General features: G+C 32.8%; 1 protein-coding gene across 2 annotated transcripts in view; it reads left to right on the plus strand.

Annotated features, from left to right (window-relative positions):
- The window catches only part of LOC126915232 (uncharacterized), a 56,806-nt gene that overhangs the window by 1,298 nt on the left and 37,145 nt on the right, over nt 1-18,363 (plus strand). For both annotated transcript variants that reach the window (XM_050719706.1, XM_050719704.1), the window contains exons 2-3: nt 4,364-4,569; nt 14,723-14,855. In XM_050719706.1, coding sequence (XP_050575663.1) covers nt 4,364-4,569; nt 14,723-14,855 — 339 coding nt within the window. The remainder of the gene's footprint in view (nt 1-4,363; nt 4,570-14,722; nt 14,856-18,363) is intronic.

Here is an 18,363-nt window from a genome sequence, read left to right on the forward strand (position 1 = left end):
GGTACACACAGAGGCGTTCCGGAAGGACTCTCGAGCTGCGAGCTGCGAACGTTGTTCGGAAAAATTTATTTAAATGTGAAACGTGAGTGATCTAGGCGATTCGTATATACCATAAAACGATTCCATTCTCGACGATTATTCATCGTTATATGCTGATTTGGAAATGTCTTAAAAATACCCGGAATAGCCTGCGCGCGTGTTAGTAACACGCGCTTTCAGTGATCGATACAGTAACACCTCCCAGCAACAGGGTACTGCCACAAGTAGTTATAGTCGGCCGAAACCTCTCCATCCTTCCTTACGGTTTCATTAAACCTTGCGTATTTTCCGCGATGTCTCCCTTTTCACTTATCTATTCTTTAAAAATTTCTCCTTGGCTAACCCCCATTAGCATAATCTCGATCATTTATATGAGGTTCTAGACAATTGGATGAACGGAACGAAAAATTGACACGAATACGTTGGATCTACTTGTACAACGACCTAGATTTCACGAAGGAACTCGCTCGCATTAACAGACACTTGCCTTCCGGCACGCTAAATTGTATCGATTATCCGGTTATTAATTGTTGCCCGATGATGTAGCTCGGGGTAATTGTTACTCGACACATTAACAGCGAATCTTCGCGACGTTACGCGGCGCACAGTCCCAACGTTAACGCGATAACATGTAAATTTGATCGTACCAGCTGTTTCATTAATTAGAAGCAAAAGTTTATTGGTTACTTTGAAAGATATGACCCGGGATCCGAAATTTTTGTTCAATCTACTGTTGAAATTTTATAATCGAAGAGATAGATATTGCTAATCCCTTGCTTTATCATTTGTTCTGTATATCTATCTATGTACATATTGTCGGCCATATGTATTAGGATTACTAGTCTTTACATCTATTGGGAAGCTAATAAATTTTACTTCATTCGGTACTTTACATTGTATGGCGTATATGAAAATTAGGAGAAGAACACAATAAATTTTCCATTTTCTACAGAGCAGCATTTTCAAAATTCAGTAAATTATTTGAATTATTTATGAATTATTTGATGCTGGGGTAAACACGTATGGTTCCACTTTCTCCATAATTTAAAAATATCGCATGCCTTGTACTAAAATATCGAAACATTAAAATAAAAGAATCCAAAAAATATACTTATCGTACTTTTATCCTGTAATATTCAGGCGATGTGAATCGAATTACAGAATTACCTATAATAAAATAAATAAAAAGGTAGGAGAAATGGAAAGCATTTAATTTGTATTAAACATCAGTATGATCAACAATGTTATAAATGTTTGTATTTATACCGGAGAGCTCTCTCTGCTTTCCCACCTTTTATTGATGAAAATAATAAGAAAAGTAATCATATTATCAATATTGTCGTAAAGGCGCCAATGGAATACAAAGGATTAAATGCCGACAACGAGTTGAAATTGAATTTTCAGACTAATAGAAATCTTGTTACGTTTGCTCCTTAATTCTCGCTGCGAGTGTAACTCGATATTACAAAGCAAGGGATTGATAAAAATTGTTAATTTCAACCAATAATAACATTTTTAAATGCATCATAGTTTGAGAATCGTTATAAAGTTTTTACAATAATTATGCTTTTTGAGATATGTCAAATCGTTTCCTCTTATCTACGTTCTAGTTATTTAACGTGTTTTTAAAACGTGATAAAGATTTAGGCTAGTATGTATTCGAATAATTTTAGATCTGAATTTCCTATGGATCACAATGTAGTGACAGTCGATGCATCGGAACGTTATCAGTTTATCAAAAATCGATCTTTAATCATGATCGTAATAAATTCGTCGATAATAATGGCGGATCTAATCAATTCGTTCTATCAAATTATTTTAAACTCTCCGAAAAAAGGTCGTATCGTCAAAATTATCTGAAACAACTAAAAATCAAACAAGAGTATTATTTATTTTATTTTGCCTTATCTTTTTTATATACCTATCATAGATTTTGTATTATCGAGATATTTTTTAACCGTCATTATAATTATGACCAGCTTTCATGAAACGCAGCCATTAATTATGATTTTAATAAACGTATAAAACGAGGAACACAAGATTCGTTTTAGCGGACGCAGCCGAGCACAATGTTTAAAGTTTTATGCCATGTTATTGAACGAGTAGAGTTTCCCAGTTTGTTGTCCCGAGAATAAATTAACGATTTTGTTATTGTCAACGATGTAATTAGGGGCGGGGGACAAGAAGGGCAAAACATTTTGTTGTTGAATCGTAACGAGGCAAGTTTTGCGTGTTATATTTTGTGATTTCCGTTTCCCGTTATATCTGTTGCTGTGTGTACTTTTCACTATGCATAATAATGAGACATTTGAGATTCGTTAAACGAATTATTATCCATTCAAGCCCACCGTCATTATCATGTGAAACGTTCTTTTATCCTGCATGTGCTCTGTATCGTGTTTTCATCTGCATTTCGGCCATATTTCGCTTTAAATACTCTACAATCATCTTTTTTTTTTTCTGAAAACTGTTTGAATATGATCATATTTTATATTTTGACATATCTACATATATATATATATATAGGGTTGACAACTAAATGATTGCGTATTTTAAATAAGAAGGAAAATTCCAAATTTTTGCTTATAAATATAACTTTATTCAATTAGGTATTGCTCGTTTTTGTCGATGATCTTTTGCCATCTTTCAGGCAGTGTCATAACTTTTGATTTTTGCCAACAAGAAACTGAATTAAATGTGATTTTACATGATCAGCGTCATTAAAAATTTTACCATTTAAGGAGTTCTGCATGGAACAAAATAAATGGTAATGTGAGGGCGCAAAATCAGAGCTACATGGTGGATGTGACAACACATTCCAACCTAGTTCCAATAATTTTTGGCGAGTGACCAAAGATGTGTGGGACCTTGCATTATAACGCTGGAAAATAACACCCTTACGATTTACCAATTCTGGCCGCTTTTCTTGAACTGCATCGCTCAGTTTGGCGAGTTGTTGAACGTACACGTTTGAATTAATCGTTTGGTTTCTTGGTAAAAGTTCAAAGTACAGAATTCCTTTATAATCCCACCAAACTAACAGCAAAATCTCAGCTTTTGGTGTTGTTTAGGCTGGTTCATCTTGCATCACCCACGATCTTTTCCGATTAACGTTGTTATAAACTATCCACTTTTCGTAATCAGTCGTTTCAGAAATGGATCAATTGCGTTGCGTTTCAGAAGCGAAACGCAGATGCTAATGCGTTGCGTCAAATGAATTTGCTTCCGGATGAGGGACCCATAAGTCGAGTTTCTTGACATAGACAAACTGTTTTAATTTTTGTTTAATGCATATATGCGATACATCGAGGTTCTCTGCAATCTCGCGCGTTGTGCTATGACGATCTGAATCGATAATGGCCTTGATATGGGTCTCGTCAACTTCAACTGGACGGGCAGATCGTTGAGCATTTTTCAGTGAAAAGTCGTCAGAACGAAATTTGGCAAACCCATTTTAACACTGCGTCTCTTTCAAGGCTTCATTCCCATATACTACGGCACATGACTTCTTGTGTGCTTGCGATGCGTTCTTGCCTTTTCGGTAATAATACAATAAAATATGTCTGAAATGCGCGTCTTGTTCTTCCATTTTTAAATCGGGATAAAAACGAAACTGAATAACTAATCGATACAATTTTTTTACTAAATTAAAGTCCATTAATGGAAGTCCAAACAACAAGAAAACAATATAGATTAGGTGCTTTGAACACGTTGACAAAACAAAAGAATGTGCTATTGACAAAATCCGCAATCATTTAGTTGCCAACCCAATATATACTAAATGTACCTATAACGAGATGGATATTTCGCAATAATAAAATATAATATATTCACATAATGAAAAGTACATAAATGAAGTGAAAGTATGTTAATGAATTCGTAAGAGAAAATGAACAACTTTGAAATGTTTGATGAATCAAATGATGTATGCTCAATATTACTAAGTGGTAGAAATGACAAAGGGGATGTTTTTATGAGACAGCGAAATTGTAACCATGTGGGATGATGCGAAATTATAATTATCTTGTAAAGGGGGAGAGAATGATATTTATTTGTTGGAATACTTCATATATGTTGGAATATTTCATATATTTCGTATATGTTCGTTATTCGGCGGTATTGGATACTTTAACGGAAGAGCTCGGGAAATGGGATTATAATTGTGTGATCAAAGGAAAAAGAAGCATAAAGATATGTGATTGTCAAAATATTTGATAAATTCTATACTTTAATGGAAAAGATTGGAAAGTTAAATAATCGTAAAAGCTACTTCCCTAGCGAGAAATTGTTATTCAAAAAGTAAAATGTCATCGGTGACTTTCAGATGCAACTTGCACGGTGCATGTACGACTGATAGCACCCAACTACGTAACATACAACAGCACAGCTACTCTGCATTGCGATCATAGTGTCCCAGATGCTTACCTACATAAAGTCGAGTTCATGAAGGATGACAAGAAGATATTACAATACATAAAGGATAGGAAACCACCGTTCAAGGATTGGAAAGTAGACGGCGCAAGCATGAAGGTGAGTTTTATACGATCAACATACGGCTGGTCCTGGCTGTCTTCCAATTATGCAGTCTTTAAGCAATTGCGTAGTCGTACTCATCGCATATGCTACCCTGAGCATACGATAATCTTCAAATTGAAAAATCAGCTTTCTTCTCTTTTACTCCTGTTTTCTTTGATACAGCGAAATATCATTGACTTAAGATTGCGTTGGTATTATATTTTCACGCATATTTTATCAACGCATCCATTTAATATTATATTTAATACGGTTTACGTATTATTATATTAATATAATGCAATATTAATATATTACGTAATATTATATTAATATTATATTATATAATATTAATATATTATAATATTATATTATATATATTATATATTATAATATTATTATAATATATTATAATATTAATATATTATTATTATATAATATTATATTAATATATTACGTATATTAATTTAATGCGGTTTACGTGTTGTTGATATGATATTACCTGTAACCTTAAATTCTTGACGTTTTATGTGCGTATCGGCTCAATTGTTTATTTTATCATATTTTAATCGTTGATAAATGCATTGTTATTTATAATTTACTATCGCATCCGTGTTTTATGTTGTGTTTTAGTATTTTCTGGTAGATATAACTTTGAATTTTATTTCTCTTAAATGGATAAAATTGTATAATTTATTATGACATTTATCTTATACGAGGCGTTTTAATATTTTACGATACAACTTTTTTATTTCGCTCATGTTAAATGAATTTTAAAATCTCTTGAAATTTACGGTTTTAAGTTTCCTCGTTTATCGATTTCGGGTGCGCATTATTTTATTTGACGTTATTTAAAGTTTTGGCGAAAATAATAGACTTTATATCATAATTTATGTCACATTGATCCTCCGTTTCATATTATCGTTTTGTATTAAATAATTGTACTTAGTTAATTAGTTTCCTTTAAATAAGCAAAAAGTATGGAGAAACGGTCATTAATGATACCCGCTCACGAATATTATACATGAAAAAGTAATTCATTAATCTAATGCATTTAACGATTCCGTGATACTTTGATAGATGAGTACGTGTTCGAGTTACATACCGGCTTCCCGTGTATTCGTGTCTAGTATTGTTTAGAAAGTTTTTGCCTTCTATCGGAACATGTGATGCTGGAACTTTTCAAGTCTCCGTTAATGTAATTGTCCGCAATTAATATTTTTATCTTGTTCGGATGAAAATGAAGTGCCAGTATCGAAATTAAAACCAACCTTGTCAACGATTATAATACCGATTTAATACTATTAATACTTGCCTCATCGAGTTTATCCGTGCCGCCTTTCCCAGCGGCTCACCGATATCGCATCGCAGCTCGCGACTCGTAGCTCGCGACTTGCGGCTCACCACAGGTTCGTTCGTAAGTGATTCCATTCTAGAGGTTTCCTGATTGATTTCGCGCCAGATTCATTCTCGCGAACAAAAATTCTAGCAGTTGCCTGACTTTGCGTCAGGCTCGTTCATGTATTTGTTAACACATTGCAATCGTCTTTTGCGCTACTCGAAGCTCGTGCTGGTAACTCGTAACGAGGTTATATCGTTACACCCATCGTCATGTCAGTGCCGATATGAAAGCGAAAAAAGAGAGTATGCAAAAACTTGAAAGAAAATTATGTGTAAAAAATATTTGGAATCTTAAAATTTATCTTATGAAATAAATCAAAATAAAAATATTCTCTGCAATGTATTTAGGTATTCGTTTTTGGAGACTTATATATTTGACTGAATAATAACTTAATTTTTGTGTATCGTCACAATTGAAACAGGTACATACAATACATGTAGGACATATATTTAGATAGCTATTTCTAGATAAAACATCTTGTAGGTGTATTTATTGAATAAGGTCATATAATTATTTTAGCTTATCTAGTCTTTTGCGCGTAGTCTTGTAATGCGTGATAAGTAATAAGTAACGAGTAATGGAGTCATATCGCTACTATTATTTTTTAGTATCTAAAACATTAAAAGTCTTTTTATTTCCTTTTATATCAATGTATAGGTATACGTAGAGTACTAAAAGCATGTTATCATTATCATTATCATTATCATTATTATTATTATTATTATTATTATTATTATTATTATTATTATTATTATTATTGCTGTTAATACAGAAATACACGAACATTCTCATTGATCAAAGTAGACTATCTTCTGCACCATTTAATGGATCAAAATTACAGTGGCCGTCATGGTCAGTAAAGTTCAACGAACATGCATGTATCGTTAATGTGCCGATGCATTGGGGTTCTATAGTACATAGCTCGTCTGATCTAAAAATAAATCATTCAACGAACCCGTCTGGCTTCTTTTTTAATACTTTAATCCATATAGGTCTGAACTTAGGTCTAGATTAACAACCGTATCACGCTCGAAAACGCATTTCACTGCAATCGAATCAAACGGTTTTGAGAAAATTGTTGATTTACTCCATTCGAATGTTCAATTTAATCTGTTTGAGTAACACTAGTTTAACGTGCAATCGCACGGACAAAAACGCGTGATAGATTTCAATTACGATAAGTTGCACCTAGACTTAGAAACCTTTTCTTGGAAGAGGGCAAGAATTCAATTTTTTATTTAAAGATTATTGTTTAAAGTATTTGTGTTTGTTTAAAGGCATTGATTATTATTAATGATTATTGTAATATTTTTATGGGGAAAATAATTAATGTAAAGAACTTTTTTTCATGTAAAAAACTCAATGTATATAATATTTTGACGTTAAAAAATCTTTATCATTTATCAGATTTTTATTGGTACCTATGAGAGAACTGTTTGCAATATGTAAAAAAGGGCTATTTTTTCTTATTATAAGTATGATAATAATCGTGTCATTTCGCTTTTCTAAGTTTAAATGTAATAGGATGACTCTTAAGTCGTTGTAAAAATTCAAGTTATGAAATGAGAAGTTTTATTCCCGGCATTAGTGATATGATAAATGATTAAATTCATAAAAACTTATTTTTTCGTTCCGTTTACTCCATAATTATATAGAAACGAAAAGTTTTTTCAAGTATCCATTTGTAGCAGATGCCTCGATGTGGTTAATAGATAATTTCGCTTCTTTTAACCTACAATTACATATAAGCAGAGTGCTTCCGTTAGTAGTTGATAGGTAAATTATAGTTAATTATATAGCTATTTTTATATGAATATCGTCGTTGTCTTTCTTGTAATTTGCATGTCGCCTTTCGTTTCACTCCCATGTTCCACTATAAATCGTCTTACTCTACTTGCACGGTTAGACCATTGTACAATATGTGTTCGATCAGATATAGCGTTATTCCACTTCTACGTTCTACGGTCAGCATATATATTATATATGTACAATATAAATGTGTAATTAATTCAGGCTCGCTCGTTTATTCTTGCGTGAAAAGACCTATTTAGTACTGTTTTCATTCAATTTCTCTCTTGATATATTACTTTTTAAAGATATCGTATCATTTTTTCATGGATTAATTCAAAAGAAAGAGAACAAGGCAGGGGGATGCAAATTTTTACGAGGCAACTGATATGATTGAAACGACTGAAACGAGAAAAAAGGTCATCGTTTAAAAATAATCAGAAAATAATTGATTTCATCGACCATATCGATTTCGACGGACAAATGAATAAATAAAGAAATAAAGCAAATATATCAAGATCCACTTAACCGAATTGTTGTATCGAATATTCATGTTTTTCATCTATTACGAGTAATTTAACAAAATTAATGTGTCGCAACATGCAAATGTAACGCGTTTTCTACTTGACGATATACATATGTATGTGCAAGTACATATAAACTATATTTGTCGAAAGGACGATGAATGAGCTACCTGATATACTAACTTTCTGACTCTTTTCCCTGTATCCACAAATGCAAAACTTTTATCCGATAAAATCAACATAAAATGTTATGTCGTTGTATTGTCAAAATTATGCGAGACTGGTTTATATGTTATATTATCAACGTGATTACTCACACATTTATTATATATATTAGATATATTAATGAATTATAATAGACACAAAAAAAAAAAACAGTCATATGTATTTTATCGTGTCTTATAATTTGTGAATTGTAAGCGTTAAATAAAACTGGGATACGCTTGATATTACTTTTCGTGCTGATTCAGATCATAAACAAAATGTCCTAAATGTAAATGTATTAAAATAAGTATCATATGAAAAATTGCTGATAAACTAAATATCATATAACTATTTTTTAAAAAGTATCGTATACCTACATACATACATATATTTAAAAAATGTAATAGTTGAAGAGATATCGATAAAGCTTGTTTATTTTAACCAATTTTCATGTAACTAAATAAAAATTAGTATCTGAAATTGTACATACTTGTACAAAATATAAATAATTTTTTCTAATTACCTGAAGACAATTTGAATAAATAGATATTCTTTTATGCGTCAGCTATCGACTTTATTTGCAGAAGCTATATCTATAATTTCTATTCTTCATCCTATTCTTTAAAAGTTCAAACTATAAAAAAGAAATAACTATTCGAAGAGTTTTATTTTCTATTTCTCTTAATTATAATAAATTACTTTTGTCGCAAAAGCAAGCATTATTTTTTGTCAGAACAGAAGAAACGCAATCGATAATGTTAGATTAATGTCGATTAATATATATGAGTAAAGATAATTTACTCCAGTTAAAAGGTAAATTATAAACATATCGATAAAAATGTATAACCTTTGTTAATGCAATATTTTTTTAATGAATCTTAAAAATATTTTATACCAAATATCAAAGATTAATTTGAGCACAATATCATTGAGACTGACAATGGACTAACTTGTAAATTGTTTTACAAGAGACACGAGATTCCTATAACAAGTATAAAAGAAACGGCATGGCTTTAATTATACGTAGAACGATGTTTTCAAGTTCACTGCGTGTTCAATGTTCAATGTTCAATGTTCAATGTTCAACTCATGCTTCGTGCAAACGATTTACTTTGCGTTACGAACCGCGTCGTGCTTGAGACATCAAGAATAACGTAGAAAAGGTGGCCATTAAACGCGTGTCTTCTCAGTGTTCTGTTTACTCTATACTCTGCTTCCTCTGTCTGTGACATATATGCATAGCCTTCTACACTCTACACTTTACGTCTACATAGTATACCCTGTGAACGTTACTGAACATTGCACTTCAGGACTCATGAACCTGGTAACTTGAATGCCCGTAAGGATCAAACAGAATTATCCTCTTTTAGTCATGAAAAGAGGAACTGAGAGTTTAATGGCTGTTACGATTATTTAATATTCGAAAACGTCATTTAATACCTGATTGATTTCTATGCTTCTAAAACAGCCTTTTACAAACGTTAATTACCATTCTCTTCCTTCCTCTTCTTTAATATAACACACGTTCATGCATTTTCAGGATAGAGCAAGAAGTGAGGGTAAAATAAAATCAGATCTATGAGGTAAATGCTCATGCTCCTATAGCATAACAGGGCTGCAATTAGAAAAAACGTATATTTAATTTCTTCTTTAACTATAACACAGTGCAAAAAGGATACGAAACGATGGTTTGTTACATTCTTTAATAAAACCATTTTACTTTAATTGAGATAATTCATAAAAAGGCGTTTACAAGAAAATAAATAAAATATTATTTAGCAACACGTTTTTCAACAACATTCTTCAAACAAGATGATCGCAATTATAAAATTCTAATTGTAAGATACGATTCTTTCGAATATAATAAATTGCAAGAAGAATACATAACGAAAGTACTACGTTGCTTTACTTTTTAACCAAGATATTTTACGTATTTATAATTTGTCATTAAACCTACCGATACTTCAAATATAACTATTTCTACCGTGCGCGGTCAAAATGACCGGTGATTAAAGAAGTAATAGTTTTTATGATTTAACTTAGATAATGGTTAATTTATATCTAAATGTATATAAAATGATGAACTTTTATAAAATTTCGTCCAAATTTACTTTTGTTTAATTTCAATTGTAGACTTAAATAGAATTACACCGTTATTTATATAGAGATATATCTTATTCAACTTGGCTGCATTTTTTACAAATTATCTTATTATCAAATATACATTTGCCGCATAAATATTTTCCGCGTCTTAAACAAATTTTACAATTTTCTACTTGACCAGTTTTTTGTAGTAATGAATCTGAACTTGTTGATAGTTTTATTGCTTTTATTACAATTTAGGTTGATTATACCTTTTAAGAATTGAACTTGGAAAAACGCTCTAACACAAGTTTGTCTTTCTTTTTTGGAGGAGTTCATATTTTGAATCTCTCATCTCTAACTTTAGTGAATACGGAGATACGGTTATCCTTTGAGAAAAAAATATACCTTTCTTCCAGCTTTATAAGAGTTGAATTTCTTTATTTTTAATGAGGCGCTTATATGCCGAATTTCACGCCCCTAATTTTAATGAACATAGAGATACGGATATATTGTAAAACAGATTTTACCCCCTTTTTATCCCTTTAGGGTCTGTAGTTTCAAAAATCCTTTCTTATCCCATGCCTACGTCATAAAACAACTATATTGTCCTAATGTTACCTTTCTAGGTACATCGGTTTGGGCTGGGCCAGAAATGATTAGATCAATGAGATTAGATTAATGAATGGATCAGTCACTTTTGCGTTATACTCATATACATATATATACATATATAGATAACTTTAGAATTCTATACATTTAGTTTTATGTGAAAAATATTTTTTCATTTAAATTTGAAATTAAGTATGTGGTTTGTCACCTACTTGAACATTTAAAAAATGTAAGTAACATTAGATTTAGGTAGAATAATATCAATGAATCTAAACTACTATAATTACATAATCTAGTATTTGTTTCTTATTAAACACAGTCGTTTGTCATTATATCTTCGAATATATCGGGTTATTGTCTTTTTCAACTATTTATGTTTAAGTGGTCACCACTTCTAAGAAAACTCAATATCTGGTCTTTTTAATTTTCTCAAGCACTGAAGCCACCGACAGCGTATAGACAATAAAATTGGACAAAGACAGACCATAGACAGTAGACAAGCGACGATGGCTTCAGGGTTTTCAGTTATAAGGTAACACAGCTAGCGTGCGGATCAGGACCAGCTCAAATTATATTCCTACTTGTACTTACACTTCTGTATTAAAATATATCTTCTACTTTACAATTTATCCACGCGTCCCTCTGTTCATACATCTAACAATCTCAACAATTTACTTATTAAGTATATGTATACTTAGCCACAAATAAGGGAACTTGAAAATTTCGAAAAAGTTGGGACTTTGCAAAAAGATTTTGCAAAAATGTAGTTTAAATGACGTCAACGATTTAATCAGTTTTTGTTGTTACGAACAGATGGTTCATGGATACAAAACTATTCCTCAAAACAATTGCATGTTCTTAATATGTAGTAAATATTTACGAAACCACGTAAGACGTGAAAAGAAGTTGTAATCATAATTGTATAGTTTCATGCTCTATATTAGGGTGGTAAAGAATTTTTAAAAGATCCTTCTTTCTCAAAATTTACTCACATCGTTTTTAATATTTTATAAGAAATTTTTAAAACCATATACATAGATGTCGGTATGTACGTAGGTACATACATACAATACATACACATATGGATATTACAAAACTTTTAGAATAACCAAAACCAATCTATCGTTCAAGAAAGCGTATTGTAATGAGTGATACGGTTTATTTGTTGGGGCAGGAAATGATTTCGTTATTACTGTCACGTTGGAATTACATTGCCACAAAGTTTCAAACTTTCCTAGAGTTTTGAGTTACCGAATTTCTCTTGTAAGTGACATAAAAATCTGAAAATTAAGAAAAATAGACTGACGATATTTTTACCTATATCCCTGACTTATAATAATTCGCAAAAGATCGTTCAACGAAGATCACGTGAAATATTATTTATTAACAGGTGTTCTAAGAGCGCATCCATTAAATTTTTTAATAAAGGCTGTTGTTACGAATTTCATACTTAAAAACACTCCGTTAGTTATAATAATCCGTAGAAGGATAGCGAATGAAAAATTGTGCAAAATATTGTTTAGTTATAGCTTAGCTGCAACGCGTTCGTTGTGCTTCGCCGTTAAAGAATATACAGTGTACACTTCTAGCCCGTTATCCAATCTTGTTTTACGCTCTCTTATATTACTTCATTTTTCGTTACCGTTATTCTATAGTCTACAGTCTACAATTTACAGAAACCAAGCTCATCTCGACATACGCTTACACGACGAGAACGTTGTAAAACAAAAATTTTTCTATGCGCGAATCTACGTATAAGCGTCCTCGTGACCTGGAATTAAATAAAACATCGCTTTTCATTGGGACGAAACCACGAAGGCGTCGCTAGAGGAAATTGAAACTCGGTATTAACGATAGTCTGTATTATGTCGAGAGACAATATCGAAACGGACTTTCTTAACCAGTGGCCGATACCACGTGAAACAACCTGCATCGAAACATGCAACGTTAATAAAAATATAACACGATACCCTAGATTCGTGACATATCCCGTCAGAGTATATCCAAGCGTTGTAAAATTCAAGATACATGAAGTAAAAAATAATAGGGTATAATGAAAATACATTCTTTTTAGATATCTGATCATTCCATACCTAAATGATGTCATACATATACATATATATTATAAATTGTGTATACATATAATGGCTCACGAACATATTCCAATATTAAACACAGGAAATTTACATGAATACATTGTGTACATTACGTAGAAATTTCTGAAGCATTGTAATATGATACAACTATCATAACTGTAATAGGAAAGTTGATAACCAATCCGAAAATGTATATGAAAGTTTATAAGACATTCATTGCAACTATACACTTAGTGAAAAATTAGTATACAGCATGAATAGTAGCCTCGCTAAATATTGTGGTTTATTAATATAGTGCATAATTAACTATCCAAATACGTTGGTAAATTTTGTGAAGTGTATGTTTCCAATAAATAGTCTGTAGCTTCTATATACGTACATTTCTAAATTTGTTTCAAAGATCAATATAATCACGATACTCGTGTCTTGTTACAGGATCAATCAAATTTCAAAATTATTTAAATTTATATGTGTACACACGTATACTTTCGAGAGTCACAGTATATAACATGGTATGTAAAAATATCAATGTTATCGTATTTGTTGATGAGCAATGTATTATTTATTGCTTTTTCACACGACATTCCTCCTTTTTAATCATTTTTTTTCACTCCTCTCTTGAAAACTTGTAAAAATTAAAAACTTTTTATTCTTTATAACGTTTTGTCGTTATCAAATTATATATTTTGTCGTCAAATAAATAAAAGTTTATTCATGTTAGGTATAGAAAATAAAGTGGACGATGCAATAATTTCCAACTGTATTTTATTCTACATATGTAACGTCGTTTCTACTCTGTGTGACTGACCATTGACACGATGAAACAGACTTTCCGGTTCATTAATATTGAACATTTCTCTATTGATGTTATTTGTAGTTCTCTTAATTAGTGATTATGTATACAAGTTGCGACAGTTACTATTTGATCCTGCTTTAGCGATTCAAAATGCAAAATGCAAAATGCAAAATGCAAAATGCAAAATGCAAAATAGAGAAAGATACTACTTGTGAAATGATACTACTCACGAAAATATAACATTTGTAAATACTTATAAGTATCTGAACCTCTTATTAATTTATATATTTATATGAAACTTGTAATTTTTTCATATGGGTAGTATCTATATGAAATGCAGTGCAGTAATTCATCTGTAATTCTACAGCACCATATAGATAACAATTTTTCTCTTTTCTACATTTCATTCCTTTTCGTTTGCTTTTTCTTCCAACGCCTACACGATCAAAGAACAGACGTTTGATCAATTTCTGAGGGATCGATACACAAACGTTCCTTTCATTTTCAACCATGCTTTCGCACGCAAGAGGCACTGATAAAGGCAGTGGTATAATGGTAAAGGATTTGAGTTTGAACGAGTACACGGAAACAGTGGTCGCGTTTTATTCATTTTATTTAATAGAAATTTTTTACCACCTACTAGCACTAAAACACCGTTTGTTTACAGCGCTTTGAAAATGGCACGACAATCAAATTAGAGAATGTCCGTTACGAGGCATCCGGCTCGTACAGCTGTGAAGTTTCGATGTCGACACCTATTTATAGCCAGACTTCGGAAAGCGTTCCAATGAAAGTTATAGGTAAGAGAAGATAAATATCTATATCTATATATCTTTATATGTATAATAATATTTGAAACTCGCCATGACGCTGCTGTAGCGTTATCAGTTGTAATCTACAATTTATGTTATGGCTATGATGATACAGTATAATTTTTTACAAAAGAAGAACTCAGCGAAAGAGTGACATAACTGTGCCTTTTTTTTTTAAATGAGATAAATACAAGGAACAATATATGTATAATCTTGGTAAACACCAATTACTAAATAGTAATTTCTAGAGAATATTGTATAGTTATTTACAATAACTATCTTACCCATCTCGATGATTTCTGAGTATGTGTAGAAATCAACGTTTTGAAACACCTTTTTCCGTATATATAATTTGCAATATAAAGAAACTTATTCGTTAGACATTCTAATCTCATTTCAAGCCGAATCAAACGTTGGAAAAGATGCGAATGAAACAAAAAATTATATGGTACTCTTTATTCGCATTTCTATTCGTCTTATCCTTCAACGCTAGTGCAGCAGATCGAAGCCCATCCTCTGCTCATTGTCCTCTGTTCGATCCTTTTACGTAGGTTCGCATTGTTTACTATAAATACACATTGTTTACTGAAATAAGTAAGTTGCCCACTATACTGACGCGGTATTTTACTCCGACATGTTGAGAAAGATGCTAAGCTCGTTAAGTAGGTAAAGTTTTATGCTTATCGTTTGTGCAAAAGTAAAAGAAATGTCGAAAAATTCCTCTTTTCCAGTTTACAACCTGCCGCTGTTAATAACGCTTCTTTTTTTTATTACAATACGAAATATTAAAAAATTTTTGCGGACGTCGTAGCATAAATTTCTTCAACATACTCATGTTGTATATTACAATAAATGTTAAGTGATCTTCTTTATCAATTGACGTAACGGAAGAATTCGTAAGTACACGTAATAGATAACATAGATCTTAACATCTTCTCCTGTTTGACATCTTCCTCCTGATTACCTTATGTACTTATATTTACATTTATTTCAGTTTGATGGCCTAGAATTGGTTTTATATAGTTCATAAACATAAAAAAACTAAAAGTAAACTTACAGATATCTATGATAGCATAAAAATATGCCAATTCTTTGATAATCCTTCTTTTTTATCTTTAAATACTTTATCTTTATATAATCATTCTTCCCATTACGTTTCATTCATCTATTCGTTCATTTCGTCATCCATTTGATCTATTTTTTACTTGTACTTGTACCTTATTTCTCAATTATATTTTTTCTCATCTTTGTCTTCCACTTCTACTCCTCTCTGTTTGTGTTTTTCCTTATTTTCCTATTCTTTTCCTTCTTCCTTTCTATTCCCCGCAACCACCTTTTTCATGTTTTTCTTTTAATCCAGAATTTCCTTGACGTACAAATTCATCCTATCTACCGTTTTACATTCCTCCTTCCAGTGCTCCAACGAGTCCTCCTATTTTTCATACAACGTACGTGTCTTTTTCTCCTGTTTCGACCAGGACTTATTTGCCTCTTTCAAGCTATCACATATGATCCTGACTAAAATTCTTTCATCTCCAATTTTAAATATAAGAAACATCATTATAAAAGATCGAATCTCATATCTATAATATTAATAATTTGCAATTAGAGTATATCTATAGCTTTTAAAAAGTTAGTGTTTAAATTTCACTCATATTACAAATATTCTAAAAGGCATCATAATATTTCATCTGTAAAATATATCTATCTTATTCTACTTTCGTATGAAACGAAAAATTATAATAAGAAATATGTCCTTTGACGGACAACAACAAACGAGGCAAAATGTCTTCTATTCCAAATAGATTAGTCACGCAAAGATTAATAGTGGTAAATTACTGTAGAAACTTAGTAACTATAGTGAAATGTGAAGGTTGGACTTTGAAAAGTGTATAACATATTAAAAAAGTTCCTTTGCAATATAGTTATCTATTAATATACAAAGTTTGAAAAAATTGGAAATGTTATAAAATGTGAAAAAGTACTTGTAAATCAATTAAAAGAATTCTTTAATGTAACATTGCTGTGAAGACACAGAGAAATGAAAACATTGACTTTTATATTTTATACTCTAACTATTAATGTCATTTTTAAGTATTTGCAAAAAATACTCATATAATCTATATAAACTATATGTAAATTCATAATATAGGATTTATTCATTCAGAAATATTAGAAATTAGGGTTTTCAATGATTTCTATCCTAAATGATAAGTTTATTGATAGATGAATCTATTTACAATGGATTAAACAGGAAACGATAGTCATTTAACATGAACTAAATACAGTAATGTGCTATAACTAAGACAATTAAATAGATAATTCACAACTCACAACCAATAATTTACAACTCATAGCAACTTGGCAACTCAACTCTCAACTCCTCATAACTCGACTCTTAGTTAAAGATTTTTTTTTCAACGTGGGCAAATCCTCATGGACGCCCCGCCGCCACCCGGGTGGCGGCGGGGTACTGTCGGACTCAAACCGACTAAAACCCCACGGCAGTCGACCTGACGATTGGTAGGAGTGCTCCGGGACCCCTTGCGAATTACTGCCGGGGCACACCTTCGTCTTCTCCCTGATGGTGATATCGGAAGACATCCTTGGTTGATTAGGCGTTAGGAGGGACCACTCCTCCTGGGCCGTCGTGCAAGTCCGAGGGGGAGACCAGACCCTCCTCGGCGTGACAGCCCTTTCGATGGATGTTGTCCTCTCTCCCTTTCTCTCTCGGTGCGCTCCTTTGCGAGCATGGCTTGCTCGCAGTAGGAGCGGACGGCGATGTACTCCTGTTGCCCCCTCAGCATGGCTTTTAAGATCGCCTCGGGGGCCAAACTCTCGCCGATGACGAGTCGTAGGACACGACATGGTTCTTCCCAAGCAAGGCAGAACTCTAGCGTGTGCTGTGTACACTCCGTGGCCGGTGAGCACCTGCGTCATCCTGTACGTCAGCGGGAGCCCACCGCGATCTCTCCAGGCTTCCCAGTTCGGTAGGACCGCTCCAACGGCTTGATGAGGTCGTACCGTATCCTCGGCGGCAAGCTGAATGCGCCATCCTTCCCAGGTCTCGAGCCTTGCCTCCTCCCGGACGTCACGGAACGACTGGCTAGTGGAGGGCGTATCCCCGCCCGAGCACAGGCCTCGCAGATGATGGTACACCCGTCGGAGCGCTAGGGCCTGCAGCTCGAACGGAGGAGACGCCGCCAACACAGATGCCGACGCGTGGGATATAATCCGATATCCCCTGACTATTCGAATGATGGTAGTTCTCTGCAAACACCTCAGCAGCAGTAAGCTGCGACGACTCCTCGGCAGATCTTCCGCCCACACAGGGACCCCGTACAGGATCCTGGATCGAACCACTCTCGTACAGTCGAAGAACTCCGACTCCGGCCCCGTCGATGTTTGGTAATTGGGCATATAAGGCATTGGCTGCGGCCGTCACTTTAGGGACCAAGAACTCGAAGTGCGGCCCGGACGTTCATTGACTGTCGAT

This window comes from Bombus affinis, chromosome 4, assembly GCF_024516045.1.
Source record: "Bombus affinis isolate iyBomAffi1 chromosome 4, iyBomAffi1.2, whole genome shotgun sequence".
Classification (NCBI taxonomy): Eukaryota; Metazoa; Arthropoda; class Insecta; order Hymenoptera; family Apidae; genus Bombus; species Bombus affinis.